Source organism: Drosophila simulans, chromosome 3R (genome assembly GCF_016746395.2).
Source record: "Drosophila simulans strain w501 chromosome 3R, Prin_Dsim_3.1, whole genome shotgun sequence".
Taxonomy (NCBI): Eukaryota; Metazoa; Arthropoda; class Insecta; order Diptera; family Drosophilidae; genus Drosophila; species Drosophila simulans.
In genome coordinates this window covers 698464-714807 of record NC_052523.2, presented here as the reverse complement: position 1 = coordinate 714807, position 16344 = coordinate 698464, and the positions used below count along the sequence as shown (strand labels likewise).

The 16344-nt window shown below is 37.8% G+C and overlaps 1 protein-coding gene and 1 long non-coding RNA gene across 7 annotated transcripts; one reads left to right on the top strand and one right to left on the bottom strand.

The window, feature by feature from the left end:
* Positions 1 to 1180: 1180 nt before the first annotated feature.
* On the bottom strand, positions 1181 to 8327 carry LOC27208816 (glutamine--fructose-6-phosphate aminotransferase [isomerizing] 2). 6 transcript variants are annotated; one of them, XM_016184367.3, is made up of 9 exons: positions 8185 to 8327; positions 5810 to 5854; positions 5271 to 5468; positions 4768 to 5223; positions 4508 to 4534; positions 4289 to 4312; positions 3406 to 3563; positions 1810 to 2649; positions 1181 to 1747 (listed from the first exon to the last, which is right to left on the bottom strand). In XM_016184367.3, the coding sequence occupies exons 2-9, from the start codon at positions 5814 to 5816 to the stop codon at positions 1373 to 1375; spliced, it is 2085 nt and encodes a 694-aa protein (XP_016025871.1). In that variant the 5' UTR covers positions 5817 to 5854; positions 8185 to 8327; the 3' UTR covers positions 1181 to 1372. The 6 variants fall into 6 exon arrangements, with proteins under 6 accessions (XP_016025871.1, XP_016025874.1, XP_039151970.1 ...); XM_016184370.3 differs by having other exon boundaries at positions 3406 to 3527; XM_039296036.2 differs by lacking the exon at positions 8185 to 8327 and adding an exon at positions 7932 to 8044.
* A 6595-nt stretch (positions 8328 to 14922) lies between these two features.
* On the top strand, positions 14923 to 16344 carry LOC120285095. The gene is made up of 3 exons (XR_005544412.2): positions 14923 to 15821; positions 15895 to 16145; positions 16200 to 16344. It is a non-coding gene; the product is annotated as an uncharacterized LOC120285095 (long non-coding RNA).

Sequence of the window (16344 nt, the reverse complement as noted above, 5' to 3'; positions counted from 1 at the left end):
AATCACTAAAATATTTTATTGATGCGTTCTTGGCTAATTTTTCAAGCTTTTCCATTCATCATTACCATTTTCATCAATCAGTTTTATCGAATCGTTTTTACTTAGTATATCCCGTATACAAGATTTTCACATCGAGGATTTTTCCTCGGTTTAATATTTCGTTTTCCTATTCTGATTCTGATGAGACTTAAGTAATATTAACAAGAGCGATACTTGTCGCAGGAAGAAGAGAAAAAAAAACACTAGACATGACAATAGTGTTCCCAAATGTATTAATATTGTTTTGGCATATATCGATATTACGATCGATATTTTAACAGAAGTATTTGCCAGTGCAACTTGGTTTAGCCTATTTTTATAAAAGAAGCTTGGTAACATTTTTTTACAATCTTCATCAGGATCACTAGTCAAATTGATTTGCCCATTTCCATCCATCTGTCCTGCTTTTCAACGAAGCTAGTATACCCTTGCACTCTACGAGTAACGCGCATAAAGGAGCATTAGTCAAAAAATTCAAGGAGGAGTATTGCTCAGTCAATAAAAATGATAGTGGAAAAAAATCAATAATATCTCCTGAAAATTAAAGAGTGATCTTTATTAAGTCTTAAGTCGCGGTGTAATTTTTCCAGCGGGTGTTAAAAACGTTAAGAAAATAAAATCTTTCAGTTCATTTATAGAATAATTTGATGTCGGCAATCAAGTGTTTGCAAACAAATGTTCTAGTTATTTCATTTAATTTTTATTGTGCGTATTGAAGGGCTTGTCAATGTTTCTGATATTGCGATTCAATATGTCGAGATATGTAGTTTCCCAGCAACGTGATGAGTAAAGTAATGATACTTTGGATATTTTCGGAGGTTTACCCAGTACTTTTCAGGCATTCTTAAGGCTTTTATAATTCAGAAAGCTCGATCTTAACATTTTTCATTCTCAGCATAAAACGAACGATAAACAGACGTATCGATTACTAACTTTGGTAACCTACTATACATTCCTACTATGCCTTCCGAAAGTTCCGAGTGCAAATGACAAATGGGAAATCTGCACAGATAGACTCGGCTAGTGATCCTGATCCAGAATATATATTAACCTTACCGTTGCAAATGCTTCCTTCTACATGTTAACAATTTGTTAACGAACTGTGTTTACCACTTTTACACTAAAAGAAAACTACTAAATCTTTTAACCTTTACTACTATTCTGGAAATAATAACAATTTTATTCAATAAAATTGAGTACGGTTTATCCGAAAATATGAAAATGTTTTATAATAATGGTATTTTGTAGGTATGCCTTGTTTGGAAGTTTTCACAACAAAATGTGGAGATTATCATGTAGAGGTACAAAGTCGGAGTTCCATTTAAATAGGTGTTTATTCAACTGTCACAGACTTTGCTAGGTTTCTAGGACAGTCGACGTCGCATCCGCGGAGCACGGCAATATGATAAGACAGTAGTTGCATTGGGATAACGGTGAGAATTCCTTGCAGGCAGTCGACGGTGCGAGGAATCTCCAGATGGCGGGAGGAGAAAGCCTTGGTCTCCTCGTCTCCCTCCTCGCAGATAATAATCGGGCATCCTTTGCGGGATGTGACCTGCTGTAGAGCGTTCATGCACTTTACGTAAACGGGGTCTCGCAAAACAATCATCAGCACGGGCATGGAGTCGTCTACGAGGGCCAGTGGACCGTGCTTCAATTCACCGGCCATAATGCCCTCGCTGTGCATGTAAGTCAACTCTTTGACTTTCTGAAAGACGTAAAATGAAGACGTAAGCTTGGGAAAATAATACCCAAAAAAAAGTATCTTACCAATGCACCTTCCAAACAAGTGGCAAAGTTGTAGCCCCTACCCATTATCAGAAGCGACTTGTGTTGGTAAAGGTCTTTGGCCAGTTCTTGAACTTTGGAGTCCAGCTGCAGAACGTCTCGGATTTGGTCCGCGAGCTTGGACAACGCCTGCAGAATCTCCAGCCGTCGCTGTTGCAGTGACAGTCGATCTTCGGACATAACTAGAGCGAACATCACCAGGGAAATGAATTGGGAGGTGTATGCCTTGGTCGAGGCCACGCCTATCTCTGGTCCGGCATTAATGTGCACTCCACAATGCGATTCCCGACATATGCTGCTGCCTACGGTATTCGTAATGCCCACAATCAGGGCTCCTCGCTGCTTACAGTAGCGTAAGGCCATTAGGGTGTCGGCAGTCTCTCCGGACTGCGATATAAAGAAGCAGACGTCGTCTCGGAAAATAGGAGTGTTTCGGTCTAAGAAGTCGGAAGCCAGTTCGACCATCACAGGAAGCTCCGTGAGCTCTTCGAGCAGCTGCCTAGTGGCTACAGCGCTGTGGTAAGATGTGCCACATCCAATCAACATCAGGCGACGACAGCGTTTGATTTCAGGAATGTAGTCTTTGATTCCGCCGAGCACTATGGCGTTACCATCGAAGCGGACGCGACCGCGCATTGTATTCACCACGGAGTCGGGCTGCTCGAAAATCTCCTTTTGCATAAAATAGTCATAGTTTCCCTTCATGATCTGTTGAATTTCCATCTTTAAGGTAGTGATTTCGCGAGCGTGCGGATCATCCAGGCTCTTCTTTAGGCGATGTATACTAAGAGTACCATCCCGAACAGCAGCAACATCGTCGTCCTACCAGAAAAATAGAGTGAAAGGATATATAACAATGCTTTTCAATTTTTTTTTATTTTATAATTGATATGCTAAGTAAATATTCGGCAATACAAACCATTTATTTTTTCCTTGCAAGTTTCTAGCGATATGCCGAAAAGAAAGTTAATCTTTGTAGTTCGTTACTCGCTGAGTAACGAGTATCTATCTGATGATCGAGTAACTTGACTACAGCGTTTTATCCTGTTAAGTTTATTCACAGAAATTGCTGAAATCATTCTGCTTAATTTTCTTGACGAAGAGATACGGACAGACTGGCATGGCCAGATTGACTCGGCAAGTATCCTGCAATTTACTTTTCAGTGAATATACCCTTTTGCTCTACTTAGCTCTTCTTAACGTGTATAAAAACACACCACTTTACTCAATTTGGAAAAGCTCACCCTTTTTCACCAAAATATGTTGAATTCGTTCTCGACATAAGACTACGAATTTTATATACCGACATAGCCTTTGAAGCCGTCTCGTTAGTGACGTGTCGTTTGACAGACATTCTTTAATGCTTTCTGTAAGTTTTTTGTCTAATTCGAAAAAATTCTTTATTAACATTTTCGTTAATAACTACTTACGATTTATTTTAAGGTTTAAATAATTTTTCACTATACATTTTCTAGTTTTTCGTGTAAATGTACATTTTATATAGTTATTTTTTTCACTTGCTTTTTAACCTCATCGAGATGTGTTTTGCTTGATAAAAGAAAGAATCAACTATATTACCTCCAAATAGATGACCCGGTTAGTGTGCTCTATGACGGCTGAGGCGTCCGACGCGAAGAAGTACTCAACTTCCTTCTCTTCCAAGGGCATAAACTCAGAAGTGCTTTCCGAACGGGGAAGCACTGGCAGTTCACGAGATTGTCCATGTGGGCGAATATCTAGCTCGTTAATTTTGTATTTTGGTTGTGTGGCATTCATGATTCGTTGAATGTACAGTTTACGTGGCGTTGATAGCATTGCGTGCCCCATTCGTAGTTTCGTAGCGATAGATACAGAAAGGGCAGTACAATGTCATCCGTGGTAAGCGATAGCAGGTGCGGAATTAGAAGTGGGGGGTTAATGGGTATTGAGTGCGCATATATATTGAATAATGCACAAAGGGAATGAAATAAAAATAAATACGTTGAAAATATATTTAACTCTGATATGTTATTAAATATATGAAGCTAGGAACTAGAATCGTCTATTCGTTGGGGCACTCAAATCTTGAAAACTATTGAAGTCAGAAAGGTGGTTGATGCTAAAATATATCCTTATATTTATGTGAATTCTTTTCTATCAATTGATCTGAAAAGTAATCTCGGCGAACAATGTGTTAAATTTTGAAGCTCTGTTTATTATAACGAGACTATATGCCAATGGTTTTTATTTTGAAATGAATAACTTATATTGGTTATCTGATATAGCATAAAAGTGAATTTTCTTCTGTCATACACTCTGACCAGATAAATTTTGAAGAATAAAATCGAAGTATTGTTTAATTTAAGCCGAATTAGAATTACAAGTGTGAGATGGAAGGTGCCTAGTACGATAAGTCGTCCAAAACCAAGCAAGCAAGTATCATTTTAAATTGATTCAATAAAAGATATCATGTTGTAATTACCTTGAGGTTTTCCAGAGTCGGCATCTAAAAAAAATGTTGGCGGATGAAAAAAAGTGTAAGTGTTAGGTTAATTATTGTTCAATACATTTTCACACGCAAGCTTTTAATATATTGGTCAAAGAGAGGTGAAAGAATTATTTTGCATTTTCAGTTAGTGTGCACAAAGCCCCAGCCACGTGTTATCGATTAAAAAAGCAAATGGGTTAGGCAGGTGACTACCTTGATCGGGGCTGAGCTTCTTGTCATCTACGGTACGACATCGGCGCCGAGTTCAACACAGGTGCGGCAGGCAGGAAGAGAAGGGCCGTCAAAGTGGAGTGGAGTGGCAACAGAACAATGGCGGTTGTTATAGAAAACAATCGGGAAACCACGACACATAGACAGTTAATTACAAAAAGTAAGAAGAGAAAGGAATGGCTGGTGAAGAAACTGACTGTGGAGAGACTGCTATAGCCGAGAAACCATTGCGCTTTGCTTACCTTTTCCGTACAGAATTGGAATGTGGTCAGTAGCTAGGCGTGTTTTTGTCTTGATTCCCACTAGCAATGGCGAACTACGCCGCGACGCCACACACTCTCCGGGAAAGTATTTGGACTTTACGGCAATAGCAAAGGCGCCCTCCACTTGAAGGATGGCTTGCTCGACCAGCTCGCGGAACGAGTAGGTGGGGTGGGTTTTCCACAGGTGATGTACTAGCTTGGCAAATACCTCTGTATCCGTATCCGACTCGAACTCGTAACCTCGCTTCGAAAGAAAGGTCTTTACATCATTGTAGTTGGTGATGATGCCGTTATGAACTACGACGAAACCATTTTCGTCGTCCGAACGGTGTGGGTGGGAGTTCTTCTCGCAAGGAACACCATGGGTGGCCCAGCGGGTGTGAGCAATTCCGACGTGGGTCGGGACGGGTTCGCTGTATTCTTTTCCGCTGAAGTCTGTGGACAAATTTTTATTTTTGTTTACAGTTTTCTACAGAACTTACGCTCTTGAATTGCTTCTTCAAGCACTTTGACCTTTCCCGTTCGCTTGACCATGACGATGTTTTTATTATCCGGTGAGTCGATTGCCACTCCAGTAGAGTCGTAGCCGCGATATTCCAATCTCTTCAAGCCCGTGACCAGAAGGTCCAGCACCTCCTGGCGGGACTTGGGTGTCAGATAATTTAGATATGCAAATATTCCTATTGTTATAAAGTGTTGTGAAGAATTAATATACACGTTATTCTTGTAGACCACTCTAATATAATAATTTAAATAACACTGAATGTTGCTGCCTAAATCAATGCTCTTTAAATGGTAAAATCACATCTCAGTAGCCTACTGCGCGAGATTTAATATAAACCTTAATAGGACGGGCCCCATATGCCGGCATTTTAAAATTTATAAAAGTCTTTGTGCGCCGACAAAATCAAACGTTAAGCACGGAAATTAATCAATAACTTGAGGAAAAAAACAGATGTTCCCAATTTGTCTAAACTTTTACTGCTAAGTCGAAAAAAAATATTTGTGCTCAAATACTTACCACACATTTTAATGGATATTTGTAAATAAAGATGTTAGTAAATATCTGTAAGAAAGATAAACCGTTAAAAAACATATATTTGAAATATAACAAATTTGTTACTTATTGCAATATTGCAATGTGTACTTTATCTTGAAATCAAATTGGAAAATAGCTGAGTTTTCCAACTATATGATACTCGGTACTCAGCTAGTGCAAATGCGAACGCGAAGTTTCATTATTTTTCTGGGATATCGATAGATAGGGGAAATAAATTAGAGATAAAAGTTCAAAATTATTCAAAAGTGTGGGCGTGGCAGGATTATGCGGTTTGTGGGCGCGAGAGTGGGCATGGCCAAAAGTTTTTGGCAAATCGATTGAAATTAACCAAACTAATAAAAATATGGAAAAATATCACATTTTTCAAGTGTGGGCGTAACAGTTTTGATCGGTTTGCGGGTGTAAGAGTGGGTGTGGCAACATGGGTCGACAAATTTGCGCTGCGTCTATGTCTATGGAATGTGATTGCTTTGATTGTTCCTGAGATCGAAACCTTCATACGGACATACGGACATGGCCAGATCGACTCGGATATCGATCCTGGTCAAGAATATATATAGTTTAAATGGTCGGAAACGATTCCTTCTACCTGTTACATATTTTTCAACGAATCTAGTGTACTCTTTTGCTCTACGAGTAACGGGTATAAATACTACTGTATGTTGTAGAAAATGCCTATTCATGCATATTTTTTGTAGACAGACAGACGGATGCGCATGATCGACTTTACTATTTATCCTGATTAACAATAAATACATTGTATGGAGTGATCGCTTAATTCTGTATAAATGTATGATTACAGTGGCGACTAGCCAAAGTAAGCATTTTTTCCTGTTTTACTTAACACTGACGCCGTTGGCTTTCAAAAATTATTCTAATTACTAAAACCGATTCAAAAACTTGGTGTTTCTTTAAGGGGTAAAGTGTATGCCTACGATAAATGGATGTTAATTAAACCTTACACCCCGAAGCTAATGAATCTAACAGAATGTACTATTTCTATTACTTTTCAAGTAAGAGTATAATTACAGGATATATACATATTTATAATATGCCCTAAAGCCGCCCAAAACTGCCACTCCCAAATTTTTGAAAATTTTTTTGATATTATTTCATAAATTTTTTAGTCTTGTAAATTTCTATCGACTTTTCAAAACACTTTTTGGACCTAGCTAAAGTCGCCAAACCGATCACGACTACACTTTTGAACAATTTATAAATTGTTTTCTCATTTTATTCCCCAATATCTATCGATTAGCGTTCGCATTCACACTAGCTGAGTAACGGGTATCTGATAATCGGGGAACTCGACTATAGCATTACCTCTTATTAAATATCTTAACTCCCACTAGCTCAGTCGAGAAAATAGACCAAAACGTTGTATCTTCTTCTATATAATACCGTTTGAATTGTATTGCGTGACTTGAGTTTTCAAACATTGTGTAATTTATTCCAGTTTGAACAAAGAGACTTTTTATTTACTTTTATAGTTAAAAGAAATGATGTATGAATCATGTATAACTATATTCCCTGTAAGTGCCCGTACCCAAGGGGCCTGTAAGTTTCTGTAAGTAATTAACTACGAGTTTCTAAACAAATAAAACGCAAAACACTGATACAAACAAGAATTTTGCCATCAACAATATTGCCGAAGTGAACGTAAACTACTTTATCAAGTCAATTCGCGGAAATAATATCTACAAATTCATAACAGGCAACCTGTTATCATCTCGTAAGTTTTCGCCCATAAAGAAAAACATACTATACACACATACATATAAACTTGTACTGCTTGTGTGCATCTGCGGTATTGAATACGCAGTTGGGCGGGCTAATACATATATCGTTCGAAAACTTAACCCGTTCTCCCACAAGATATACGTGTAAGTAAGAAGTGGTTTTCACTGTGGGGAAAACACACCAGATATGCTTATGCTGTCGGCGTATGCAGCTCATTTTATCTGGTTACACAGCTGTATGTACTCTTTGAAGCGAAGATCACTACTTATTCGAACACTCCTGTGCAGGGCAGCTTAAATAAAAAATGCATGAGGTCCAAACAGGTATTTTACGTAAGACGCACCACCGAGTTTTGGCTGCTGATTCGAGTTTTGAGCTGGTTTGTTATTCGATTTAATTCAATTAAAGATTGCTGCGCTGGCATCGACAAAACCGCACTAAAATGCGCACACCATCGCGTTCCAGTCTCTCAGAACTGAAGTTGGCTTGCAAATGTCTAATGGTCGACAGTGCTACGCACAGCTGTTAAGTCTTTTTGAAAGCAGAATATTGTGCGAATCTCAACTTTCCAGTTTCTTCTCTCGACCCGGACTCACTTGTTTTGCCTAATTCGCTGGGCTGCAGTACTGGGTTGTCGCTGTCAAGCTGGTTGTTGCTGAGTCTTGTCTCGAACAGGCACAGGTACGCTGTTTAAATAACACTGAGTCTACCTCAAAAAGCAGCGCGCACTAAATGTGCTTCTTTTATAGCCCGCGACGCCCTGTCGTTGCTCCGCCGCCCCTCCGCCGACAGCCCGATCCGCAACGATCGTTAATGTCAAAGAGTCTGTCCAACTCCCCGTACCGGCAGCACGCAGACAAGCCAAGAGCGTGCACAGGTGGTTACCAACTCTTAGGACGATAAAGCGAAGGCGTAGGTGCTCTTAGGAGCCAGCTGCGCTCTTAAAGTAAAAACTTCAGCACTGTTGAGTTTGCCCATCGTACCCTAGTAAAATTGGTAAGTCGCGCATACGCCACGTGAACAGGGCTTGGTCCTAAGTTCGGTAATTTTGTATTAAGTGGAGGCAATTTCAATAGCGCCTATGTTATTCCAATAAGAACGAGTTATTTGTCAACTGAAAAGAATTTGGCTATATGTAGGTTTATCTTGTGCGATTTTCAAAATATTACTCGTAGTTATCATAGTAGCATATAAATAATAAATGTTTCGCCCACGAATGCTTTCAAACTTTTACGCAAGTAAATATGTATATATCCATAGAAGTTATTTAATGTGTATGTTTTTTTGAATTATGAAACTTTCATTTGTTTGTATCTACAGTACAAAAAAATTATTAAATAAATTTGTATGTATGTATTCAAATGCTGAAATATTAAAGCAAAAATTATTGGCTAAGTTGTGAGTTGTGTTTGCATTTTACAGTTTAGTAAACATTAAAACATTTGGTCTACGCCGAAATCGCCCGAGCACACCATATAGTTGCCAAAGGTGCAGTATTCCCTAGATGAATACATCTGTTTTAATACCCGTGACTCGTAGAGTAAAAGGTACTAGATTCGTTGAAAAGTATGCAACAGGCAGAAGAAAGCGGTTCCGACCATTTAAAGTATATATATTCTTGATCAGGATCAATAGTCCATGTGGCCGCAAGTTACCACCCACACTCTAACACCCACAAACCACCTAAAACTGCCAAGCCCACATTATTGAAAAAATGTTGGATATTTTTTCATAATTTTATTAGTCTTGTAAACTTCTATCGGTTTCCCAAAACACTTTTTGCACCGCCCACTCTAACGTCCTAGATACGTCAAAGCCTACACTTTTAAACAATTTTGAAATTTTTTCTCATTTTATTCCCTAATATCTATCGACACTAGTAACGGGTATATGATAGTCGGGGAACTCGACTATAGCATTCTCTATAGTTTTACATTACTTAAGGAAACTTGCTTCCTTTCTTATCTCTCTTCATAAGAAAGCCTTTAAAATTTAAATTTAAAATATAGATAGCTTACACAAATAGTCATATTAGAATCCTTGCTCAAAATTGGCCTAAGAAACTCTCTTTTCCGTGAATATTTTAAATTCACATAAAAAAGGATTCATTACCGACTTGCCCCCATTTCTAGAAAAATGTACACTGAGAAAAGCGTATTTTTACCGACATTCAAAAAAATATTTGAATTTCTCGTTTACACTTCCAGCTGAGTAATGGGTATCTGATAGTCGGGGAATTCGACGATATCATACTCTTTTGTTTTTTTTATTAGTCTTGTAAATTTCCATCGATTTGCCTAAAAACGTTTTGCCACGTAGACTCTAACGCCCACAAACAGCTCAAAACTGTCACGCACATATGTACATTTGGAAAGTTTAATTTTTTTGATTTAATATGTTTCTTGTTCACACTTCCACTATCCTAAACTCGACTATAGCATTATCCGTTGTCTTTAAGGTCAAATTTATCGTGCACTTAGAAAATTTCAGTAACAAATCAAACATAATGGTTTATGGAACCTCGCCTTTCATTTACGAAGCTTAGTAGTCCTAATTTAGTAGTGCGTTGCCGTGAACTTATGGCGCGTTTACTTCCACTACTTAGAGGTAAATATATTCTTTAATAAATTTGTAAGAATAAGAACGCTTCGTTTGGCGCACAAGGTATCCTTTGCTGATTAAGTAATTTTTACAATATGAAAAAATATTATTACAATTTTATTGACCATGGGTAAGCTAAAAATGAAATTACGAATAATTTTACATAAATCTTGAAAATCGGATTGGATGTTGAAAATAATAATTAAATTCCTCCAGCTGAAAGCAGCTACAAGAGTCCGTACACCCACAAACGAATAGATCGACCGGTCCGCATCGAATGTCGCCAAATGCAAACCTGTCCGGAATGAGAACGTATTGTATCTGTCGCCGCTTTTTGAACAGTCCATAGTATAATATAAATATTGAAAATAAATTAATGATTTCTTTTTCTAACAACTACATTAGCTTCCCTGTGAGTGGTCCACATTAAAACCAGTTTTGAGTTTGTCGATGATATTATACAACTCTCCCATCTAGAAACCGCTTCAGTCGTAATGATCTGACCTTCACTCCCTTGCGAAAGGAAAAGTGAAGCGCTAGGGCCAGTTTGGAAACCAGTCCGGGGTCCAGTTGATGGTCAGATTACTGAATTAACAAAAGCGGTTTTCGGAGCACCTTATATATGGACCGAAACTGAACATAATAATAATGCTGTAAAGATATCAATATTGTAATATCTATAGGGGAAATTCCAAGGAAAATATTCAAAATCAGAAAGATCACTATTGGCGAGTTTCTCGATTTTCAGATACCCGTTACTCAGCTAGTTGAATTGCGAATGAGAAATTACAACATTTTATCGATGGAAATCGGAAAAAACAATAATACAACAAAACAATAATACACTAAAAAAGTTAAAAAAAATCAAGTGTTTATGGTATACCAATAAAAATTGGCAAGACAATAACGATAAATGCTAAACTTTTCTAAACAAAAGTGTTGGCGTGTCAGTTTTTTTTCGGTTTGTAGGCGCTAGAGTGGGCGACACAATTGCAGGAATAATCTCAACTTCAACGTTATTTCTTTTTTAACGAATTTTGTATACCCTTTTACGCTACGAGTAACGGGTATACTCATATATTTATTTAATAAGCTCACGACGAAAACCCTGTATCGGTTACCAGAAGTCAAAAGTCGTGGACTCGGTCTGGTTTGCCTTGCGTTTGAAACGGCCTTTTACCTTTCACCTACAGTCAGACAGCTTGCAATTATTAAAGTAAATGAACACGGAAGAGTCAGGCTGTCTGCACTGGCGTAATAACTGCAATTCCTACATATTCCCAGTTAAACATAGCCTTTTTGGGGTCTTTGAACCACGTCAGACTTCCAAACTGGAAACAAAGAGTAAACAAGTTTTTAAGTGTCGGCGTGGAAGTACGAATGGGCTGTGCAATGTTACTGCTTATCAAAGTGGCGATAAGTGAGAAATATACATAAAAATACAATCTTGTTTGTGCATACTATTTTAAAAGCCAGTAAAAACCCAATTCATTTAATTTTCCTCCCCTTATTTTGGCCGTTATTATACGGCCGCAAGTTTCAGCAAGATCAATAAATAATGTTAGAAATTATTTACAATTAAATTGTTTATGACTTAAAATTCCTCGTTTTTGTTTATATTCTTTAAAAAGACTTATATTATTTATATATACATAGATACATATATATTTAATCGTTTTCCTAGCTTCAAAACGAACGGTAACCTTTTTGTCTGCGCTCCGAATTTATTTTTGTGTTTGTAAAACCAGTGGATGTTTTTAATAATTTCTTGTATAATTCTATATTGTCAAAAATATAATTATAAAATATCCTTTCTCTTCGCGAGTAAATATCTTTTGATTTGTTCACTAGTTTAAACAAATGAACTAAATCTTTTGCGTTTCTGTCTTTGTGTTTTGTTTACTCTCTCGTTCGTTAGTTGTCCACAGTGCTCTCTGGTGTTGTTTTGGTATGCAGTGCATACTATGCACATAAACTGCACTGTGCAGCCACTTTCTTGCTCTCCCACACAAAATCTATAGTTCTAAGCGTGCAGACAGACAGCTCTCTTGCGGTACTTTTAACAGCTCGGTGGCAAGTTTTGGTTTTGTGTTTTTCTACAGTGCACCCTGGGCCAGATTCCCTTTTTTTTGGCATAAAGTCAAACAATTTTGTAAATTGTGTTTTGAATTTAACTATATATTATGAAAGAGCATAGATTAGGGACACCAAAACGACATTAGGTTGCAACACTGCATTTTTTATGCGATATCAAATTCATATGTTTGAACAGCTGTTTGTTCAAGCAAAATTGGGGCGAAACTTTTACTCAACTTTGTGATTCTGTTAAAAATACACCACGTGTCCAAATATTTTCAAATAAAATGGAATATAAAGGTCAAGGTATGCTTAATATAGATATAACTTGTTGTAACATGTTGCAATTGTTGTTATCTTTGTTTACGCGTGGAGTGAGAAATGATTTGTGCCAACTTGAGTGTTTATATTTTCCCTTTTAAGACAAGTTTGAGATTAGCCGATCGGTTCTGCTGGATGAATGGATCAAAGGAGATTGAAATGAAAAAGCCTTAGTTGACTGGGTTGTTGGCGAATTTAAATTAAATGATATTACTATTGACGAGAAAGCTAAAATCGCTAAGCAAATCAGAAGCTTTCACCTATATATAATGAAAAATCTGGCTAAAAAATGTAACCATAATTGAAGCATTAAAAAAGTTCTCGTGATAACAATTTAACGGACATTTACCGAGCCATGGATTCATCGGATCCTTTACTTTCAATCCTAAATATAAACAAAACATCGTCTCAAAATAAAAAAGTCGCTTTGCCGAAAGAAGTTATCAATTTTTTAGATGCACCAAATGTAGAACATATTAATAATGAACATTTTTTGGTATGCGATGATAGACTCGGATTCGGATCACGACGATCCATTTTCTATGCATTTGGACGTAGAAAATTTTTATTAATATAGTTGTATAATTATATGTATATTAAATAGATACATAAGAAAAATGCAGCTTAAATTTATTATATTAATTAATAAAAAGAAATAATCATGCCAAATTTACTCCTTAATTTTATATCCTAATATGGGCGGTATGGGTGGTCGTGGTCTTTACTTGAAATTTGACGTACGTATTGTAAATGTCAGAATTCTACAAAAATTCAGCTCTCTAGCTTAATTATTTGACTTTATTAAAAAAAAGGCAATCTGGCCCAGTGTGCAGTGGTCCGAATACAAGCAAGAGAGAATTCGATAGTCAAATTCCACGACTATTAGATACCCGTTACTCCTAATAGATGTGCGAACGCGAAGTTTCATCTTTTTCATAGCGGCTTAGCAGAGTTTTAAGGCGTTAGAGCGTGGCAAAAAGTTTTTTTGCAAATCGATAAAAATTTACAAGAAAAATGTTCAAAATTTGAAAAAAAATAAACACTGCTTTCAAAAGTGTGGGCGTGGACGTTTTGTGCGGTTTGTGGGCGTTAGAGTGTCAACAAACTTGCGCTGCGACTATGTCTCTAGAATCTGTATGCTGAATCTCTTTGCTTTCAAAATAAATGCCGCCTGGTCCTAGCTAAGGACCCAAATCTAAAATACTGTTATGATGCTTGCCTAGGGGTTGCGAGTGAGATGACATCTTTTATGCGCCAAACAAAAGGTGGATTGGAAGGACTGATCAACAGTTTTGGCGTAGCTAGAGATAGTTTTCGTCGAGCCGATAATCTCCTTTTCGCGCTAAGCTATTAGAGGAATCTCCAAAGCTCAAGAAAGCCGGTTGTGGTAGGCTAAGGGGAACGCACCACAGCCACTGGCAAAAGATCAACAGGACCGCACAGCTTATCAGTGGATATATCATCTGATGTGTTCCCTCACATACAAGACAAAACAAAAACCGGTAAAATAAAAGTGCAAAAATATATTTTCTAGCATATGTTCTGGTGATTTTTGTCCGGATAGTATGGCGGTAAAAGGGCCCGTAGAACTTAAGCTCCCCTCACGTGGCCAGGAGGCATCCCATATAATTGCCGGATATGTATATATAACTCTGAAGTTTTATACAGGCATGATCGTCCTTCCAGACGGGGAGGGGGAGACTTAATTGCGGTTAGTTCTACGCTAACCCCACAGAAGGTACTTTTTAACGAGTCCCGTAGTGAATATAATTTGTATACGTAAAGCTGTCATTTTAGTATGGATCTGTTTATATTACGTTATTATATTACAAATTATTTGTCCGCTATCCAGTCCGTCCCAGTCGAATCCAATCCAATTGGTAGTTCTATGTGATTTGAATAATAATATATATCCAGAAGGGAAATCGAATATCCCACACCACATCATGACTTTATTGACGGCTTGCTCGACTTATCGTTGTCGCAAGTTAATTATATTCAAAACTCTCTTGGTCGATTTTTTTATCTATGTTTTGTAAAAGTGTGTTTCTGTCCAGAGCAGAACCTCTTACTCAACCTGGAGACCCATATCATCCTACTTTTGAGGTGACAATCGAAATAGGTAGCGTAATAAAAGAGAAGCTAAGTAAAAAGGCAAACTAAATAATTTTATAGCTGCCTTTAATTGGTCCGAACTTTACTCCTGCCACATAATGTCGGATGCCATAAATATTTTTTATACCCCTATAAAATCTTTTGTAACTCTTGTGATCCGATGCACTTACTTTGTCGACACACCTAAGAAATGTAAAGTCCAGACTTTATACAAAATTTAAAAATACCGGTTCTCAGTCTATTCTTTCTAAATATTTTCGGTCTAGTTTAAATTTGACCGTGCTTAGTGATCAGTGTAACAAGAATTGTTAATTGTTGCTTTAATTGTTCGCACAGGATCCGAAACAGTTTTGTAATTTCGTTTACACTAGGCACAAAAAATTTTCTTACCATTTGTATGGGAACTTAATTTCTCTTTTTGCCACGCCCCCTCTAACGCCCTAATGCCGCCTAGCCGGTCACGCCCCCACCTTTGAACAATTTTTAAATTTTTTTTCTCGTTCCATTCCCCAATATCTATCCCAGAAATATGATGAAATTTTGCATTCGCATTGACACTAGGTGAGTAAGGTGTATCTGATAGTCGGGGAACTCGAGTATAGGTAGCATTCCCTCTTGTCTTTTGTTTACATTTAGCTTTGTCCAACGCTTCAGCGGGGCTTATCAGCGAAACGTGAGCTTGTCCAGGACTTTCCATAACCCCTAACTCCTAACTGTAACTTGTTGACATCTTAAGCTGTGCGTGCACAGCTAAAGCTTTAGTTCAGTCGCGTTTTGCCTCTCAATAAAAACGTAAGCATCGGTGTCGACATAATCATTTCAAGTGTATGAAACTTACCAAGTACATAAACTAAATAGTAACACTGTCGGATTCATTTATAAACATACAAAAAAGTTGTCCTTCCTTCCATCTTTTCCGTGCATTTGATTTTGGTTATTTGTTCCTTGTCAACGGTGATTCCACGACCACCATGAGGAGGGATTCAACAACAGAGCTTCTGCAAAGGCCAATTACTCGTGCTCATAACGATGAAAACGATAGTTGTCCGCCTGGCGCAACTATATGAGGAAAAACACTACGCTACGCTACCCTTCCTCGCTACTTTTTGAGAATACTACGGTAACATCGGATCAGCCGATTATTTGCCAAGCTATTTCAATCAACGTATTTTACCTTACCTCATTCCGAACAGCCATACTCTTACGCGGTATCAAAGTGAAATCTAATATTTCGTCCCACTCTAAAGGAAAGCTCAGTGCTTTACGATCTTAAGCGTGCTAAGCCTGTTTATTCGACAGGTACAGACGGAATTCCTGGCTGGGTCTGTGCGGACGCCTTTTGTAAGCCTCTACTGAAACTGTTTACCTTATGTCTGGAATCTTCTCAGTTCCCCCATTTATGGCAAATTGAATGCAAGCCATTACAGAGGAATCTCCAAATTGAGTATGTAACAGAAGCGTTATATTGACTTTATAAAGTATACATATTCTTGATCAGGATCAATAGCCGAGTCGATCTAACCATCTCCGTCTGTCCGTATAAGCGTCGAGAACTCAGGAACTATGACAACTAGAATGTTGAGATTCAGCATACAGATTCTAGAGACAAAGACGCAGCGCAAGTTTGTTGACCTATGTTGCCA

Coding starts and splice junctions, on each gene's coding strand:
- LOC27208816 (XM_016184367.3), bottom strand. Junction 3,564..4,288: donor CGACTCTGGAAAACCTCAAG/GTAATTACAACA, acceptor TTAACGAGCTAG/ATATTCGCCCACATGGACAA. Junction 2,650..3,405: donor ACCGGGTCATCTATTTGGAG/GTAATATAGTTG, acceptor TTTTTCTGGTAG/GACGACGATGTTGCTGCTGT.